The sequence below is a fragment of the Macrosteles quadrilineatus genome, unplaced genomic scaffold, assembly GCF_028750875.1.
Source record: "Macrosteles quadrilineatus isolate MER2022 unplaced genomic scaffold, UCM_ALF_1.0 Scaffold_8__2_contigs__length_117827958, whole genome shotgun sequence".
NCBI lineage: Eukaryota > Metazoa > Arthropoda > Insecta > Hemiptera > Cicadellidae > Macrosteles > Macrosteles quadrilineatus.
The window spans coordinates 112331492-112349143 of record NW_026542601.1 but is presented as its reverse complement, the minus strand read 5'-3'; the positions used below and the strand labels follow the sequence as shown (position 1 = coordinate 112349143).

The following is a 17652-nucleotide window of genomic DNA, read 5'->3' as shown; positions in this document are numbered from 1 at the left end:
TTAGTCGTTTCTGTCAAAACTATTGAAAAAAAATTAACAGTGAATATAAGATGTTAAAGCAAACTTTAGCCAATCATAGTTTAAACCCATTCGTAAAATTTGCCATTAACAAAAAGTAATTAATTGTTTTCACACAAACATCGAGTTCGGAATTTGATATTACGTTGTATTAAGAGCGAAGTTTAATATTAAGGTAGACCTACTGTGAATACCTATTGATACAATATTTTACCTATTGAATTTAAATCACCAATGAAACGAAACCATTCAGCTGTCATATCTTCTGTCAGTGCTTCATGCATGGTGAAAAGTAAAACAGTGAAAACCATGCGACATAACGTCAATATTGAAAATAGAGATATCGTTCCCTTTAACATGAATTGACATCCCTGAAATAAAATAATAATTAACACAATTTTAATTCTAATAAAATTTTTTTGTGTGATTCTTATGTATCTTATCTAAATTAATAAGTTTGCAGAAGTATTTTGGTATTAGATTAATTCAAACCAAAATCTGTGTTTTTGTGTGTATATATTTGTTAATTTCCCCGTAAAGTTAATAATTCCTTTTTGATTCACTTACAAATTAAAATGTAAAAGAAATTGCATTCTATTTTATAATCATTTTATTTTTTACCATAAGCATAAATTACCTGTCTTTAGCATCAAATTTCTTTATAATTAATAGCAAAAATATCTAATATTTCTCATAAACCGAAATTTTAATCAATCAATTTATCAATCATTGAGATACAGATGTCATCTAGACTACAAAAAAAAACAGTTTAAAATATTATTAGTCAAGGATGAGTGTAGAATGGAGAGAGATGATTTTTGTAGCTTTGTCGTATGTAAGATCAGCTGTTTCATTAGTCAGGAACATATTTAAAGCCCGACGATCAGGAACAGCTGGCCCTAGTTTCGAACCATTAAAAATATACTGACATTTTTCAAAATTGAACTGGTTGACTGGTGATTGAAATCACTATAACCTCACGGCTAGCCCAACCAGAAGAATCATTACACATTTATATGTATATAAGAAGGCGAATAAATAAAAACTTCTTACCCTCCAGGATTTTACAATGATCAAGACACAAACCAAAATAAAGAGACAACTTGTCAAATTGTCAGCGAAGAAAACTGAAACAGAAAATCTTAAACTGAAATATGAAATCCTATTAGATTTATCTTTGTTGTTGTTGCCGCCTGTGTTCTTGTATGTAATATGTTTGTGTTCCTCATATTATTTCAGAACTTGACAACAACAACAAAGATAAAATTCAAAATAATTCAAGCTGTTTCAACAAAACATAATAAGAAATAGAATTTTTACTGTGCACTGTACTAGCTTTTAAACTTACCACCCATTGGTTACTGACATTAATTAGAAACATATTAAAAACATTTTATGAGGAAATAAGTTTTATTGTGAAATAAGAAAATTTAACACGAAAAGCGTGAAGAATCAGTTTTTTTTATTTATATATAAATGAATAGTTAGTTGGTGTAGTCATGTATATTTATATAAGCAGGTTCTAGATTACTGCACATTTGTGCTTCAATGTAAATGGTGTTTAAAGTGTATTGAAGCATGTAAATATAATAAAATAAAATTAGTATTCCAAATCATTTTTGTTGCTCAACCCTCTTCGCCAAGTGAGTTAAGTCTTGAGATATTAAATTCCTTGAATAACAAGGAATAAAATGGCTTCCAAAGCCTACCTTTAATAAGAAATTGTTTAAAGTATTATTATGTTAATAAATAAAGTTTAAAGGTTTATTTCATGAAGTATAAATTTAACTATATATAATAAAAATTGAATTTGAAAGTATAAAGTTACTTATAATTGTGTTTTAAAAGATGCTATAAAAATGTTTTGTGTATCAGATGATTTTTAAATGACTTTTTTCTAAAGTAGAAGTACATAAGCTAATCAATGAGTAAACACTACACTATAGTTATACACTATACTTACCAATAGTATAGGTCTCATTCCATATTTCAAGGTCACGATTTAGTAATACTTGTATACCTGAGGCTATAATTTTAAACGAATTCAGGACCTGAAAGTATGATTTATAAAATACAAGAATGTAATGTTGAATACAATATTAGAAAGTTGTACGTATGTTATACCTTCTAGATTTACATAAATTTTACCAAGCAAACGAGTAAACAAATATTGGTCTACCACTCTTTGTTAGTAAGCAGTTTAATTATAGTATGTGAAATATGAAAACATAACTCATTGCTAGGATTGTTATGATAAATTGTTAGGTAATGTGTGAATTGTACAAAATATCACAATCACTGTTTACACTGTTTGTGTTGATTATAGCCAGGATGTAAAAACGGGGTTTTATATAGTTTTCAAAGTCACTAAGCTATTGGGGGGTTTTCAGTTTATAAACCACACGGAGTGATATAAAATATTAAATCCACAACTGACAACTGAAACGTAAGTATTACTCGATTATACTTTGGCCATGAAAACGTTTATTTTGGTTGTTATAAGGATTAAATTAATAAGTATTGTTTTTTTAGTATTTAAATCTTCTAGCTATTAAAATGATTAATGATGAACTTTACCAACATTATAATAATCTTCTAAATAAATTCCTTCACATGTAATATTATGATAGTACCTATTGGCTACTTTCAGTTTTTTTTTTCAAAGCTTAACTAATAGTATTTTATTCTTATCAAATTGCTAGTTTGTTATTTTTGTCAATAATACAACTTTAAAGTAAAGTTAACTTACAATGATGCAAATACATAAAGACACACTAGTGGCGAAGAGGGAATAGGAACCACCACAGCAAGTTGGCTCGCACTGGGGAAGCATACACATCTGGACAGTAATAATATGTAAATATAATACATTTTAAACACTTTGAGATACAAATCAAAATAATCTGCATTATTGCAGTAAAAACATACCATTTACCATTAAAGACAATTTATAGAGCTTAGATTATAACAGAATAGGTACATACTCAACGTTTAATCTTTAAACGTATCTACTAATCTTGCAATATGTGCTATTGACACATTTATTGTTATATTATATTATGGCTTAACAACTACTGAATATTGTCAAAGTAATTTATTATCGTAATAGTGTTTCTTATCACAGCCACTTCTTACCTTTATGTATTTATTTGAAATTTTCAATTAATAAATCAAAACTTTTTTGTTGAAGCAGTGTTGCTAAGATTCAGTAAAAGTTAGTGTTAAATTGTTTGAACTATATTTTAAATCTCAGTACTCTTCAATATAAATTATATACCTAGTAGGTTGTCTTCATCAGGTAAGCTTCGACATCATCTTAAGGGGTCTGCAGTGTTTCTAAACCTTTTTAGGTATTTATACATCCATATGGGCAAGTTATTAATGATTTACTCATCAATCACAAACGGCCGTTTCACATTAAAATTAATATAGGGTGAACATAAAAGAAGTGAACAACTTTGAACATCAATTTGTCGGAAACTACGGATCCGACATCGCTGCGGTTGGTACCAGTGAGTCGGAAAACTCCTTAAGTTTTGTCTCAAACAGCTGATTGCTGTCGTATAGTAATAAAATAGTTTTTTCTGCCTTTAAACCCTTTATAATTATTTATCAATGAAATTTTTTCAGGTTTGTACAGTTTATAAATAATGAAGCCAGTTTTAACCCAGTTCTGCTGCACAACTCCTCTTAGATCAGGCTGCAAAGTGATTGGTGCTTTTCTAATCGTAAGTAAACGACTCAAACTGATTACCTAAATACGTTATAATTATATTTAACTGACCAAATTGTAATGAAAATAGAGTTTCTGGTACTCTTTGCTGTATTTACAGTAAAAAAAAATAAAAAATAACACCTAACATAAATTGACGGCTTGGTCAACTGGGGGAAAATAAGAGAAACAAAGACCTTTATAAATCGTAAAACTGTGCCAGCAAAGTATTTATTGATAATTACGAAGTAGTATATTCTAATACGAGGTAAAGGCTAGTTTACCGGCACTGTACTTAAACTCTATTATGCCTAATAGAGTGCAGTTTTTGGTAACTCCATTAAAATAAGAAGAATCTTTTTATAAAGGGGGCTATTTGAAATAACAGATGGTGCAACGATGCATGTAAGAGGAGTGTTTGTTTAATGAGTGGATGAAACTTGCATATTATTCGTATTTGTTAAAATTTATTTTATTTACAAAATGAGACACTTCAGATTCACAGTTCCAAAAAAAAAAAAAAAAAAAAAAAAAAAACACATTCATAAAAACACAACCTTTCCTCATTATTTCATTCATAAGCAATATATACAAAAGATTTTGTCAACCCGATGAATAATCATCCAAATATTATGATCCTAAATCGCTGCTTCAGTTTCTTTTTGAAAACTCTTTCTATAGCAGTAGCGAGTCTTTGACTGTTAAACGGGGTGGAGTGTAAAAAGATGGTGTCAAAACATGAACAATAGTGTGAATAAAAAGGGTTGGGAGTTTATAAATATAATACTTTCGTTGCTGTTAATTTTTAATAGACCTTAAGTTTTGAAATCTCCTTTTTGATACTATTGTTTGCAAAGTTATATGAAATGAATTCCTTACTTTGTATATATTGTACACACACTGCATTATATAAATAAATTACCAATTTCCCTTAATTACTAGATTATTTGCTTTCTATTGGGGTTTCGTTGTTGAATTAAATAAAAAAAAAACCTATTAAAACTTATATTGGTGGGTTTTAATAATAGTAATTAGTAGAGAAATGTGTCTTTGGTAAAAAAAATATATATCATTGTTAATTTAGATATCTGCGACATTATATTTGGGCCGGCATTTATCTCAGCATCAACCAATTGAGTCAGACGAAAGAGTTGCACAATTTCTTAAACTAGGTGAGTATAACTGCAAAAAAATAATTTTCTCCATTAATAATAGTAAAACTTCTTATACTGCTCTAGCTTAGGTTTTAGAGCCGTCGGTATACGGAACTGTGAAGATGGTTGATACGGTGGTGGCAGAATGTTCGTTCCTTATGTATTAACAAGTTTAAAAAATAATGGAAAACATATATAATCAGCTTTTATAGTAGCATGTCTCAGAATATTCGTTAAAATTAATAGATCAGGACATCAGATTAGAGTTGGACGAATTATTATAGAATTAAAAGAAATACGGTACTTAATAAATATGACCTAAATAAATAGGCCCATTAGTATCTTCATTATTAAATATCAAATTCTTCATTAAAATATAGCACAAAAATTAGTTATCATAGACTTAAGCTACCTTGACATTCCTTTATATTTATTTTTACTATATTTTTTTTATATAGTACGAACATGAGTTACCATTGGGTTAATCGAAAGGTTAAAAAACTGTAGGGAAATTACCTTTTTCAACATTGTGGTACAATAGAAGAAACCCCATTGCATGTCTTATTATAAACTTAAAGAATATACAATGCACTTTTTTGATTAGATAAAAAAAACTTTAGGGAAATTATCATTTTAAACTTTGTGGTACATTAGAATAAACCTGAGTGCATTTTTGATAATACATTTAAAGAATATACAATGCACTTTTTTATCAGTTAAAAAAAAACTGTCAAACTTTATTTTACACACTAACATGTCGCACATTAGATGTCGCATTTTATTTTGGCAGGCTTTTTAGACCTATTCTCTTGAAAAAAAAGGTTAGCCAATTATAATAATGAATTAGTATAGCTTTATTTAATTCCTTGTCATTATCTTTTAAGACATGGTAAAACAAGAACTTTATAATCTGTTTTAGTTTCCACAATCTCTGTGGCTGGATCTGTATGCAGTTACATCATTGCAATTATCCTATTGGTCGGAGTTTACAAGGTAAATAGTAAACACCCTAAATATGATTCGTGAGTTCTAATGCACTAACTGTAATTCCTTCAAGTCATTACTTTGAAAAGCTAAACAATTAATTAGAAACTCTACTTTTATTTTGCAGGGTTGGTAGGTTACAGGATAAAACCGGTTTCATTGTTCTATTTAGCGCACACAAGTTTCCAATTTAATTTAATATATAAAATCAATTTTTTTTAAGTTAAGTTGTGTGGAATATTTAACACTACTTGCTTTAATCCTATTCTTCAACAAGGATGAATATTTAGGTCTACCAACGGAAGGGAAGATTACGTAAATGATATGTAAAAAAAGTTCGACATAAACTATAACTACAGAAAAAAATAATATACATGAAAATCATTTTCTAGAATATTAAAACAATTTTGAATTGTTAACAACGTAGTTGTCTGCGAATGTCAACTTACTTTTTTTTCTGCTAGATATACCTTAATCAACTCAAAACTGTTATACATCCAAGAGACGTAGCCCGAGGGAATTTTAACGACATGGACATAAAAACATGGACATGTGCTGGCTGGGTCTATGATCTACCCTTAAAAGTCTTATTTTATCAGTAGGTCTACGTGCCCGGAATGACACACACAAAATTTTTCATCTTTGCATCATAATGGATCACCACGACATTTACCGATTATTTTTTACAGGATGTGCTGCAAATGTTACTTGGGTCTTCGGTATTGTTGTTCCTGTATGCAGTCAGTCTTCTCGCGGTTGGTGGTTATATGTTATACATTAGTCATGCGATATATTTTATCGCTCTGACGATTTATGAATGTAAGTAATATTGAATATATTTGTTTTAGATATTTAGCGTTTAAAGCACACATTCGCAAAAGGGAAGCTTAAAAAATTGAGGTTGGCAAAATCACTGATTCAGGTTGCCTAATCAACAGTCATAATTAATTGATGGAAAATTATTTAAATTTTCAAATAGTATGCATTGCTAACTGAAATTTTATTTGTTAGTATTTTCTAAACCCGTATGCATTTTAGAAAATACACTTAATAAAAATAGACGAATACACATTTTTTCACTATAACCAAAGTAGGCCTAGTGATATATTCTCTGAACCTAATGTGGCTCAACAACATTTTCAGTGGTGAACCTTTACTTCGCAATCGTTGTGTTCAGTTATTACCTAGAGAGAAAGGAAGAGACGCAGTTTTTGACAACTTTGGATGAACCAATGAGGTCTGCACTTGAACGACAAAGGGGCCAAGCTAAAGAACAAGGGGTTCCCGACCCTATGAGAGCAGCTCTTATGAAATATAGAACCGATATTAAAGAAGAAAAAAGAAAGGAAAGTCAACCAAATCAAGCAGGCTCCTCTCAGCCAACTCCAAGGAATTAAATCATAACAAACTAATTTATACAAACACAGTAACACATACAGTAATTATACATGTTTGTAGTTATGTGTACAGTAATTTATACAAATCTTGTAAGATATTAAAAATTGAAACTCAATCAACCAAAATGTGTTGTACCTTTAATGTTTTATTTTTATTTTGTCAGTAAACTGTAAATAAAGTACAATCGATTTAGTGAAAATAGGCTAATACAAAGTGAGCCGTGACTACTTTCCACCATCGAATGCCACCACTCATATTCAATGGTGAAATTGTTTCTTGTATAGTTTGTGTTTTGCCATGTTACTGTTCCAACGACCCTCAGTAACGTTTTTCTGCGTCACGCTTTTTTCTTACTCCTGTCCCGGAATTGTCATTGGTCCCGTGACGACAGACACGTTTGCCACGTAGAAAATTTTCAGAGATTGATTATCTTTGTCCATCTACTCTTATGCTTTCTTTTTTTGCTAGGAAGTTTAGTTTTTTTTTCTGACTGGATTTTCTTCTGCGTCGTAATGGAGTAAATTAAGAGCGCCAAGCGTGCTTGATGGGGCCCAGGAGGTGGACCATCAACCTGTGGCGGAAACCTTTTCAACTTGGGGCAATCCTTTGGACCCTGGGACATCACCCTGGGACCCTCTCTGCCTGGTTTCATCGCACCTCCAGCTGAGTGACTAAAATGCCCTAGTTACCGTCGTACCGCAAGTTCCTGTTTTGTTATTTTTATATTTTTATACATTAATTAATTAACGAAAAATAAACTATTTAACGTTAACGTTTTTTCAATGTATACAGTTTATTTATTTTTATTTTTTCAAATTTTAAATTCAATAGCCTTTATATTAATATTAATTTTTTTAATAGGGCCCCTAAAAGATAAATTTTCACCAAGTTAAAAATTCATTTATTGAAAAGAAATATATATATTTATTGTTGTAATTTGTTAATATTACAATTTGTTTAAAGGTAAAATTTATCCAAATTATTGTTTTGAAATCAGTCTATTTTGAATAATTAAAGAAATGCTTGTATGTTAGTTGGCTAGATGGGTAATTTGAAATTCAGTTTAAGTTTTGAGAGTAATTTACATTTATTGTTGTTAATGTTTGTTGTTATTTAAATTGTTATTACAGCTCGTTTCTCTCAAATGGCGCGTTGTTCTTGAACCTTCCTCAATGGGTTTTCCTGTTGTAAAGTTTTGTGTAGAAATACATTAAATTTGGATGTTAAGCGTAACTGTTACTGTACCAAAGGTAATTTAGTCTGCTATAAAACTAGATATAGAAAGAATTAGTAGTTAGATGGAAGTCACCTTCCAATTAATGATCAGTTGTTTGAATAAATTTAATTTGTACATCATAAGCTATATTAAAAAAAAAACTATGGTAAAATGATTTTGTAGACTAGACCATGTCATGTCATGGTTTTAGCTCACACTGGGAAATAGTTTATTTTCGAAAAGTATTGCTCGGAATTTTGTTTATCTCAAAAGCAAGCTTTGAAATCCACAAGCACCTATGGTAACTGACAGCTTTTAGTTGTTGCTTTTAATTTTTAAAGTAGGTTTTTGCCACCCTAACTTGAGGCAGCCCAAAGCCACACTAGATATACGGCGTGCGGCCTTGGGCTGCCTCAAAATAGGGTGGCGAGGACTATATAGTATATAGTATATATACTATAGTAACTACCATAACCACGGTCACATAGCGACGCCTTCAACAGCTGGTGGGTTTGCATTACTCTACTGTTGTGCGGACCTGCGTTGGTACTAGTGAAGGACTCAGGCTATGTCTACTACGAAACGAGTTCCTGTACTACACAATGTTGAACAAGGTGATCAGATTGGCCCGTTACCTTATCTAGGTACCTTATCTTGAATGCTTTCCACCTAGGAATATCAAACTATACTTTACTAAGCCACCAAACCTACATTATACAGTACATAAATGTAGGCCTAAGGATACATTTGTTTTTGCGTAACCTCTATAACACACCAAACTCTCTCAAAATGCTTACAACTTTGCGTGGTAGAATTAAAAAATAAAACTCACAGATTATAAAATATATACAACTACTTTACTAGTTTTTATTAGACCACAAAGAAGTTTTGTACGGCGTAGGCATTTGTGTGTTGGTTGGATAATCTATATCTACTTGCGTTGAAGCTTGGGGCCTTCCCAACTACTGAGCGCTGCCAGGCCCAGGTATCACATAAGGTGCCTGAGGGGTGTTTAAAGGAGGTGCAGAGGGAAGTGTTGAAGGACCCTGGCCAGGATTTCTTCCTCCGTTAGGCTGGTTCATAGGTGACATTTGATTGTTTTCATTTCCACCCCCAAGAGGGTACGTTACCTGTTGGTTGGTTTGGCTATTGTGGACAGTGATCAAGTTTAAATTGTTCGCAATATCCTCAATGAATTCCCCGTAGCTGTACCATACTGCGGCGAAGTACAGGAGGATTACTGCAATGAGAAGTAGTCGTTATGAAATGTACAATTCGTTAAACAAATTAAGACCCAAGATTAAGACAGTGTTTGTACAGGATAATTGACTCCTGCTAAAAGGTTGGCAGGAAGACGCTACACTCCTAAGGCTACACAATACATCCCATTGATTTACAAAAGTATGAATTTAAGTAGAATACCTACTTGAAAACTATAAATTTATGATGAGACAGAAATTAAGGCAAAGACAACTTTGATTAGTTCTTCAGAATATCCCTTGCGTTACCACAAGATTTTTTTTCTCACTGTAAAATCTGTAGATATTCTCTTATTGGTCGTAATAATTAACTACTGGCTTGGATGATTATTGTGTCTTTAGTAATTAATAGTCCTAACTACATTACCAGCTGATTTATGTCAATTCAAATAATTACTATAGCCTACAGACATCTTCACATCTTTAGTCTAATATTATATTTTAATTATGTTTAGCTACTAAATCCACTCAAAGGTAAATATCACTCAAACATTGAATTTGATTAAATAGGTAATAACTGATTGTGTCTAGATGTTTTAGGATTAATAAACTACATATATAGGATATATATATAAAATCCAATGTATGTTTGTTTGTATGTATGTTTGTTTGTTTGTCCTTTATGGACTCCGAAACCGCTCGACAGATTGTAATAAAACTTTCAGGCATTATTAAGCATTATTCAAGGGTGGTTTTTGTGAAGTTTGGCGCAGATCCGTCAAAAGGGCTCCGCCCCAGTGGCTCTTGAGTTTCCCATGTTAACCTTATGAGTACTCATATTTAAATGGAATTAAAGAATCTTAACAGCTGGCTCAACTAAACAATTTGATTCTGTGATGTTCAATAGCATTTAAAAGTCAATAGGTTTATCAACAGGGTGCAGCAGTATTATTATTTTTTACTCAAACTTTTACTCAAACTATTTCACTCAAACATTGAATTTGATTAAATAGGTAATAACTGATTGTTTCTAGATGTTTTAGGATTAATAAACTACATATACACTATATTTGACTTAATAATCATCACAGTGCTTCACAATACTTACTGTTGGATTCATCATGGTAAAGAAATAAATGCTGTACAGTGTTTGTTTAGAATTTTAGTCTTTAACTGTCTATAAATAAAAGCAAAGAGTAAATCAACCTGTTACAATATTTTACTAAAATGCCGATAAGGTAATTACTTATGTCAAACGGTTGAACAACGTTGAACTCTATGCTTATTATTATGTCTGGTTGCATTCTTAATACAATAAATCAGGTTATAATCTTAAGTTAATCGTACTTACCTAAGGTTATTATTTCAGGAAACCATTGATGCCTGGCCCCACTAAATACTAATCCATAGGCGATAAACTGCAAGGAATGTAGTATGGCCATAAACACTCCAACTACCTTGAGAACTATTGCGATTTTCTAAACAAACATAAAAGGTTTGGTAGAGTTGGAAAAGATATAGAACTTTAATGCTGTTTAGAATTTATGAGAACTACACTAAATAAATCTTAGTTACATGACAATCCTACGCAGGTCTACAATGTAGCAAAACTAAAATCGAATAGTTAAATATCCACCCATCATTTTAAGATGATGTAAATTATAAGAAGTAATGATCACCTCAAATGTGTTTCATAATAGGATCATGGCAATCAGTTCAAGTAAATTTAAATTTTTAAACATTAATACATTTGTCGTATTTTATTGTTTGGGAACAGAAAAAGATTCTAGTTTTTGATGCTTCAATTTTGGTCACTTGTGAAATTCGTAAAAGGCATAATATTTTTCCATTTTGCATAAAATTACTCATTTAGTAACTGCGGTCTTGTATAGACCTAAATAATAAATCGTGAACAGTAATTTAGCAGAATTTACTTATAAAAATATGTCTAGATTAAAAAATGAAAAAATATACAGCTTTTACCTTAGTCGTAGCGTAAATTGCTCCAATAGAGACCGTAATTACAACTACAGCCACAAGAGCACGGAATATATAAACTGAAAACAATTAGTATATTATTGATTTTAGTTGGAAACATGTTGCTCATATCATAAAATGAAGTTTTTTATTGCATTCACCCCCTCATAAGTTCCAATTCATTTCCTTGAATTCACTATTAGCATCTAGATTATATTAGATGAAGTAGAAGATCGGTTTTATTACAATTGCTTTAGAATTCTATTGATTTGCTTGAATCAGAATATTCATTTTAATTATTATGTTTTGATTGGACGTGGACGGACTGGCTAACATCGAAGCAGTAACACGCGTCACTGCTCCGATCCCAGCTTCCAATAACATAAATCACCGTCACGGTAAAATCTTTCGCAGGAACATCATTTACTGTCCGTTTGCCAATTGTTTCTCATTTGTTCGTGGGACACTTGGACACATTTAAAAAAAAATTGTGACACATTTCAAACTGGAGTGTGATATGTTTGTATACAGTCGAGAAACAATTCAATAAAATATCACTTGTATCTAGAGACGCGATAATTTGATTGTTTTTCCTATGAAAGAGAAAATATACAAGAAGAAATTAGAATAAAACCTCATATACTTATACTACTATCCAATAAAGGACGTTGATACATTAAAAAAATCCTACACCGTGTTTAAAAGAGCTGAAATTAGGTTCCAATTGCAATATGTACTTTCTCAAACATTCTTCTTGTCTATATCTTGTAAAAGAGGACATATAATTGAGAAATATCAATCAATCATTTTGTCCCTCAATGATAAAAACGACACTTCATTGAGGAATACATAACAGGGAAAAACCAAAAGTAGGTCTTCACCCAGTTTCTTTATAAAGCATAAATATGTGAACTACATGTCTATTCTGGTTTGAACGTAAAAAAACGAGTTTCGATAAAATGTCAAATGCTTGGGAGTGGAACAGGCTTAGAAATTCCCAGAAATTCGAAAGGTTGAAAACACATTTATAGTTAAGTTGAACTATTAATTTGGCCAATGCTAACTTCTAAAGTGGTTGTTAAACGTATGCTGAATGATCGTGTAAAGACAACAATCGTTCTTGTGACAATTTAACGTAAAAGAACCTTAAAAGTCAGCCAAATTACAGTATTTTGGTTTCATACGTGTTAGTACTCTGCTCTTCTGCTCTATGTTTTCGTCGTCTTCATTTTCTTCCGGTCCCAATAGATCGAATATCTCTTTGCAGTTGAAAAGCTCGAAAACATAGGTTACCTTAAATAAACAATGATGTAAGTTAATAAGAAATTAGTTTTTATGTTGGAAATATAAGATATTATTCATGAATACAGTTAATATTGGAGTGAAGTACGTTGTGTGCAAAACAAATTAATAAGTTCGACATATAGTTTTTATTACTATTGTTTATAATTTAGTTTTAATACAAGATGGCCTAAAATATTTCTGAAGAGATCCATTGTTCAGTAAATCAATTGAAAACTCTTCTTTATTGATGCATAATTAAGACCTCTTATCATGGTCCATTCTTCCAGTTAACCTCTAGAAAACTACCAATAACGTAAAATTTACAAATAAAGCAACAAAGTTTGTAATAATTTAAAACCATATATATAAAAACGTGACAGGGCTTTTTTATTTTACGATTTAGAATCAACCAGAATTCAGTTTTTTTTTTAGAAAATAAGTTAAAATTTTAAAAAGCAGCCGACTCTAACATTCTACACTAGCTTTTGGTATTAATTTGCTTAACGTTACAGCTGTAAACATAAGCGTGTCTGTCACAAATTCAGAATTTGGATAATAATTACATGCAAAGGATTGACTTGTTTATACTGTGTGTAACGGTATACTCATTGATACATTCATTTATTTGGTAAGAGGATGACAGACTATTAAAATATACATCGTAAAAATCATGCTAGATGTTATCATTTATTTTTTAGAGCAGTCTTGAAAATTGTTTGTTTGTTTTAGTGTAATATAATTCTTTTAACTAACAAAAAAAAAAATTACGATTAAAATATAAAAATATTCTATAGAAGTATCAGGTTAGTTTATTATTCTGTAATTTTGCCATTGATTATAGGAAATAAGTAAGATTCTATAACCACTGATTTATACAAATAGAGGCTCTGCCACCGAGTCTTCAAAAGAAAGATGCAACATTATTTTTCTGTTAGACTTTTTGGGAAGGAATAGGAAAATAACAATGTTTACTTAATTTTGGCTGCTTTTTGTTTACAATAAATGTTTCACGGCTTAAACTTTGCTTGAATTAGAAAGAGAAATATTGTCATAACTTTTAGTTTTAGTTGACTACTCAACTCCAGTACGTAGGACGGGCCAACAGCTCGTTTAAACTGAAAGTATTAACAACAATGATACAAATACGTGTAATCTATAGGGAGAGAGTGACTAAATAATTAATTAGGCTGGGGCATGTCCGCTGATTGCACACTTTAATGGGGGTCTTAACTTGTATAGTTAAAAGCGAAACTCTGTAGAAGTATACACTCACAAATTACTTAAAATCTGGGTTAGCTTTTGCTAATTCGTTTTAAGACAATTAGTAAAATGAAATATTAATATTTACTAAAATAATTAATCAAATATGAATAAACACACTAGAATTTCAATTGACCAATAATTATACATACAAAAAAGCTATTTATTTTAACTTACAATATGCAAAACTGCAATTATATAACAGCCGAGCCTCAGTGAAAGACAGAAACAGCAAGTTCTTAGCAAAGCCATCAAATGCTGAAAAGTTAGAATCAGTTTTAATTTTAATATTTAATTTCTCTTGAAGACTACATTCGAAACCCCAGTGTTATTTGAACATTAAAAATATATCCTCTCGTAATAATAAATTATATTTGTAGCAGGGCCTACATTTTTCTTTCTGTTAGCTAAATCATTGTTTTTATTCGAATCTATGAATGGATATGTTTGACTTATATTTTAGTAACACTTTTTTTAACATTTGAAATTATGATGTGCCATACCATATTATTTTGTTGAGTGCATGTTATATTTCAAAACCGTTAAGTATTATAATATAATATGTTACTTTAATTCATGTTGGGCCATAACAGATATTTTGTAATGTATGTCATGTACGATACTGTTGCATACAAAACAATAGGTTTTCAAAGAAATAACTATAACTACAATAGAACGCACCCTTGACATTTATAACTGGTATTTTAAAATGGTAGTTTTATCATTGTAAATAACATAACGATGTTTCACTTTTTAGAAAGCTATTTGTTGAATTAAATATAAAAAAACTAACTACATTCCCTTGTAATACCATCTAACATAGATGGAATCAACGTCTTGGGTTCTATGGTGTCATTTAAGGTTCTAATAGATTTAATTAAGGTCTTAATTTGAAAATAATATACATTGCAACTATCTCTTTAAAACTAGATTTTAGCGTTTGTTAAACAAAATCAATATGTCCAATCCCGTCCACATATTTTTTTATCTACTACAACCCAGTAAGTTTGAAATATTGGTCAAATAAAAGTCATCACTCTTAAAAATTAGATTATTGTTGGATTGAGTTTACCTGATATGTATTTAATTTTCTTCTCCGTTAAATGACGAATGATTTACAACAAAAATTTAAAACACTATTAGATAAATTTTAGTTTAAAACTGTAGTTACTTAGCACTAAGCAACGGCCACCAAGTCGTTTCAGTGTTAAAAAGCTTTTATACACTATTTGCTACATTTATCAATAAATTTATTGAATTTTTGTTTAAACTGTATGATTTTCTAAATGGGTTATTTTCAAAATTTTCTTTTTCCATTACCAACAAAAACCACAAATACTATGGTTTTGTGTTGTTGCACGACTAGGTCTATCTGCTCAAATAAACATTTGATTTGCATATTAGATGGTAACTGTGCTGTGTGCTGTTTGATACCTTTATAATTGTGATCATGTTACTTATTTAATGTTTACATTGGATGTATTATTTTTTTCAGCTTGATTATTTACTTTTGGGGTCTTGGCTGATAAAGTATCTATGTTAAACTGTGGTGTGAGTTTTACCTTTCACTACATGGTGTCAGGTTAAATAAACTTTTGTGGAGAAAGGGAAACACAGGAACCTAAGAATGGCTGAAGCATTGAGTAGTACAGTTAGTACAGTTTAATACCAACTTATCACACCATAACCTTACAATTTCAGGGAACCTTCTGAATGGCCTAGATGGAAAAGAAAATTTGAGAGGTTTAGATTAGCTTCAGGATTAGACAGTACGAGTGGGGAAAATCAAGTTAATATGCTTTTATACTGTCTAGGAGATGAAGGAGAAGACCTTATAACATCTTTCGGGTTAAAAGATGAAGAATTACAGAGTTATGACACTGTCAAGGGTAAATTTGAGTCTTACTTAGGTTTCAAAATCAACATTGTATATGAGAGAGCTAAATTTCTAAAAAGACGTCAGTCGGAGGGGCGACCTGTTGATTATATTTTATAAATAGTTTACACAAACTAGCAGAGCGATGTAAACTTGGGGAATTAAAAGATTAACTTATTGGAGATATGATAGTAATTGGGGTAAATGATGACAACCTTTCTCAAAATATACAGTTGGATGACAAATTAACTTTAAGTACACCAATTTTGAAAGCATGACAAAAAAAGAGAGTTTAAAACAGTAGTACAGATTTATAGTAGTTAAGTCCTGTTATAGTAGTTAAGTGTGGTCCTTTCGTCCCTGATGTCACGGGTGAAATTTCCACCAATCGCAAATGGACTTTATCTAAGTGATAATGCTGTAACTCTCTTCTGTTTTTTTTCTTGTTCTGTTCAGTCCTAGTATGAAATAATATCTTTATTTCATAACCAACCTAAAACCAACCTAAACCCAACCTAACCTAACGTAACCTAACCTAACCTAACCTAACCTAAGTCAACATGCATATCATCTGTATAATTAGTGGTTACTGTAGTGAAAGGTAAAACTCACACCACAGTTAAACATAGATACTTTATTAGCCAAGATCCTAAAAGTAATAATCAAGCTGAAAACAATAATACATTCAATGTAAACATAAGTAACATATGATCACAATTATAAAAGTATCAAACAGCACACAGCACATCTTCTCTTTCCTTTTTTTTCAATTATTTATAAAAGTCTGAGTCGCTATATCTTTGAGGTGGTTTTACACTTCTTTTAGGTCTGTTATTTTCATTACTATTGTAATTATGTCTAGTATCAGTTTCAGTTCCTTGGCCTTGACAATCAAATCTATTTTCATCATTTTCCATAGGTCTGTGCACATCTATAATATGTCTCTTTACCTTTCTTTGAACTGCTTTGATCTTGACTTTTATTGTAAGAACTCTCCTTAAACCGATGTTTAGTGGATTGATTATTTCCCTTATTGACAAACTCCATTTCCGGCGATTCTCTCACTACTTTTTGTTGTTGTTTTAAACTCTCTGCTTGTCATGCTTTCAAAATTGCTGTACTTAAAGTTAATTTGTCATCCAACTGTAAATTTTGAGAAAGATTGTCATCATTTACCCCAATTACTATCATATCTCTAATAAGTTCATATTTTAATTCCCCAAGTTTACATCGCTCTGCTAGTTTGTGTAAACTATTTATAAAATATAATCAACAGGTTTCCCCTCCGACTGACGTCTTTTTAGAAATTTAGCTCTCTCATATACAATGTTGATTTTGAAACCTAAGTAAGACTCAAATCTACCATTGACAGTGTCATAACTCTGTAATTCTTCATCTTTTAACCCGAAAGATGTTAAAAGGTCTTCTCCGTCATCTCCTAGACAGTATAAAAGCATATTAACTTGATTTTCCCCACTCTTACTGTCTAATCCTGAAGCTAATCTAAACCTCTCAAATTTTCTTATCCATCTAGGCCATTCAGAAGGTTCCCTGAAATTGAAAGGTTATGGTGT

The 17652-nt window shown here is 30.8% G+C and overlaps 2 protein-coding genes and 2 long non-coding RNA genes across 4 annotated transcripts; 1 reads left to right on the top strand and 3 right to left on the bottom strand.

Moving 5' to 3' along the window:
- Nucleotides 1-327: 327 nt before the first annotated feature.
- Nucleotides 328-2834, bottom strand: LOC128999612 (uncharacterized). Its single transcript, XR_008491308.1, has 4 exons — nt 2768-2834; nt 1982-2069; nt 1072-1145; nt 328-389 (listed from the first exon to the last, which is right to left on the bottom strand). It is a non-coding gene; the product is annotated as an uncharacterized LOC128999612 (long non-coding RNA).
- A 394-nt stretch (nt 2835-3228) lies between these two features.
- Nucleotides 3229-7350, top strand: LOC129001288 (uncharacterized). Its single transcript, XM_054428538.1, has 6 exons — nt 3229-3316; nt 3649-3746; nt 4815-4902; nt 5804-5877; nt 6558-6687; nt 7012-7350. The coding sequence occupies exons 2-6, from the start codon at nt 3669-3671 to the stop codon at nt 7263-7265; spliced, it is 624 nt and encodes a 207-aa protein (XP_054284513.1). The 5' UTR covers nt 3229-3316; nt 3649-3668; the 3' UTR covers nt 7266-7350.
- A 2016-nt stretch (nt 7351-9366) lies between these two features.
- Nucleotides 9367-11155, bottom strand: LOC129001290 (uncharacterized). The gene is made up of 2 exons (XM_054428540.1): nt 11033-11155; nt 9367-9722 (listed from the first exon to the last, which is right to left on the bottom strand). The coding sequence occupies exons 1-2, from the start codon at nt 11121-11123 to the stop codon at nt 9445-9447; spliced, it is 369 nt and encodes a 122-aa protein (XP_054284515.1). The 5' UTR covers nt 11124-11155; the 3' UTR covers nt 9367-9444.
- Nucleotides 11156-12853: 1698 nt separating this feature from the next.
- Nucleotides 12854-15356, bottom strand: LOC129001292 (uncharacterized). The gene is made up of 3 exons (XR_008491408.1): nt 15275-15356; nt 14380-14460; nt 12854-12951 (listed from the first exon to the last, which is right to left on the bottom strand). It is a non-coding gene; the product is annotated as an uncharacterized LOC129001292 (long non-coding RNA).
- Between the last annotated feature and the right edge of the window lie 2296 nt (nt 15357-17652).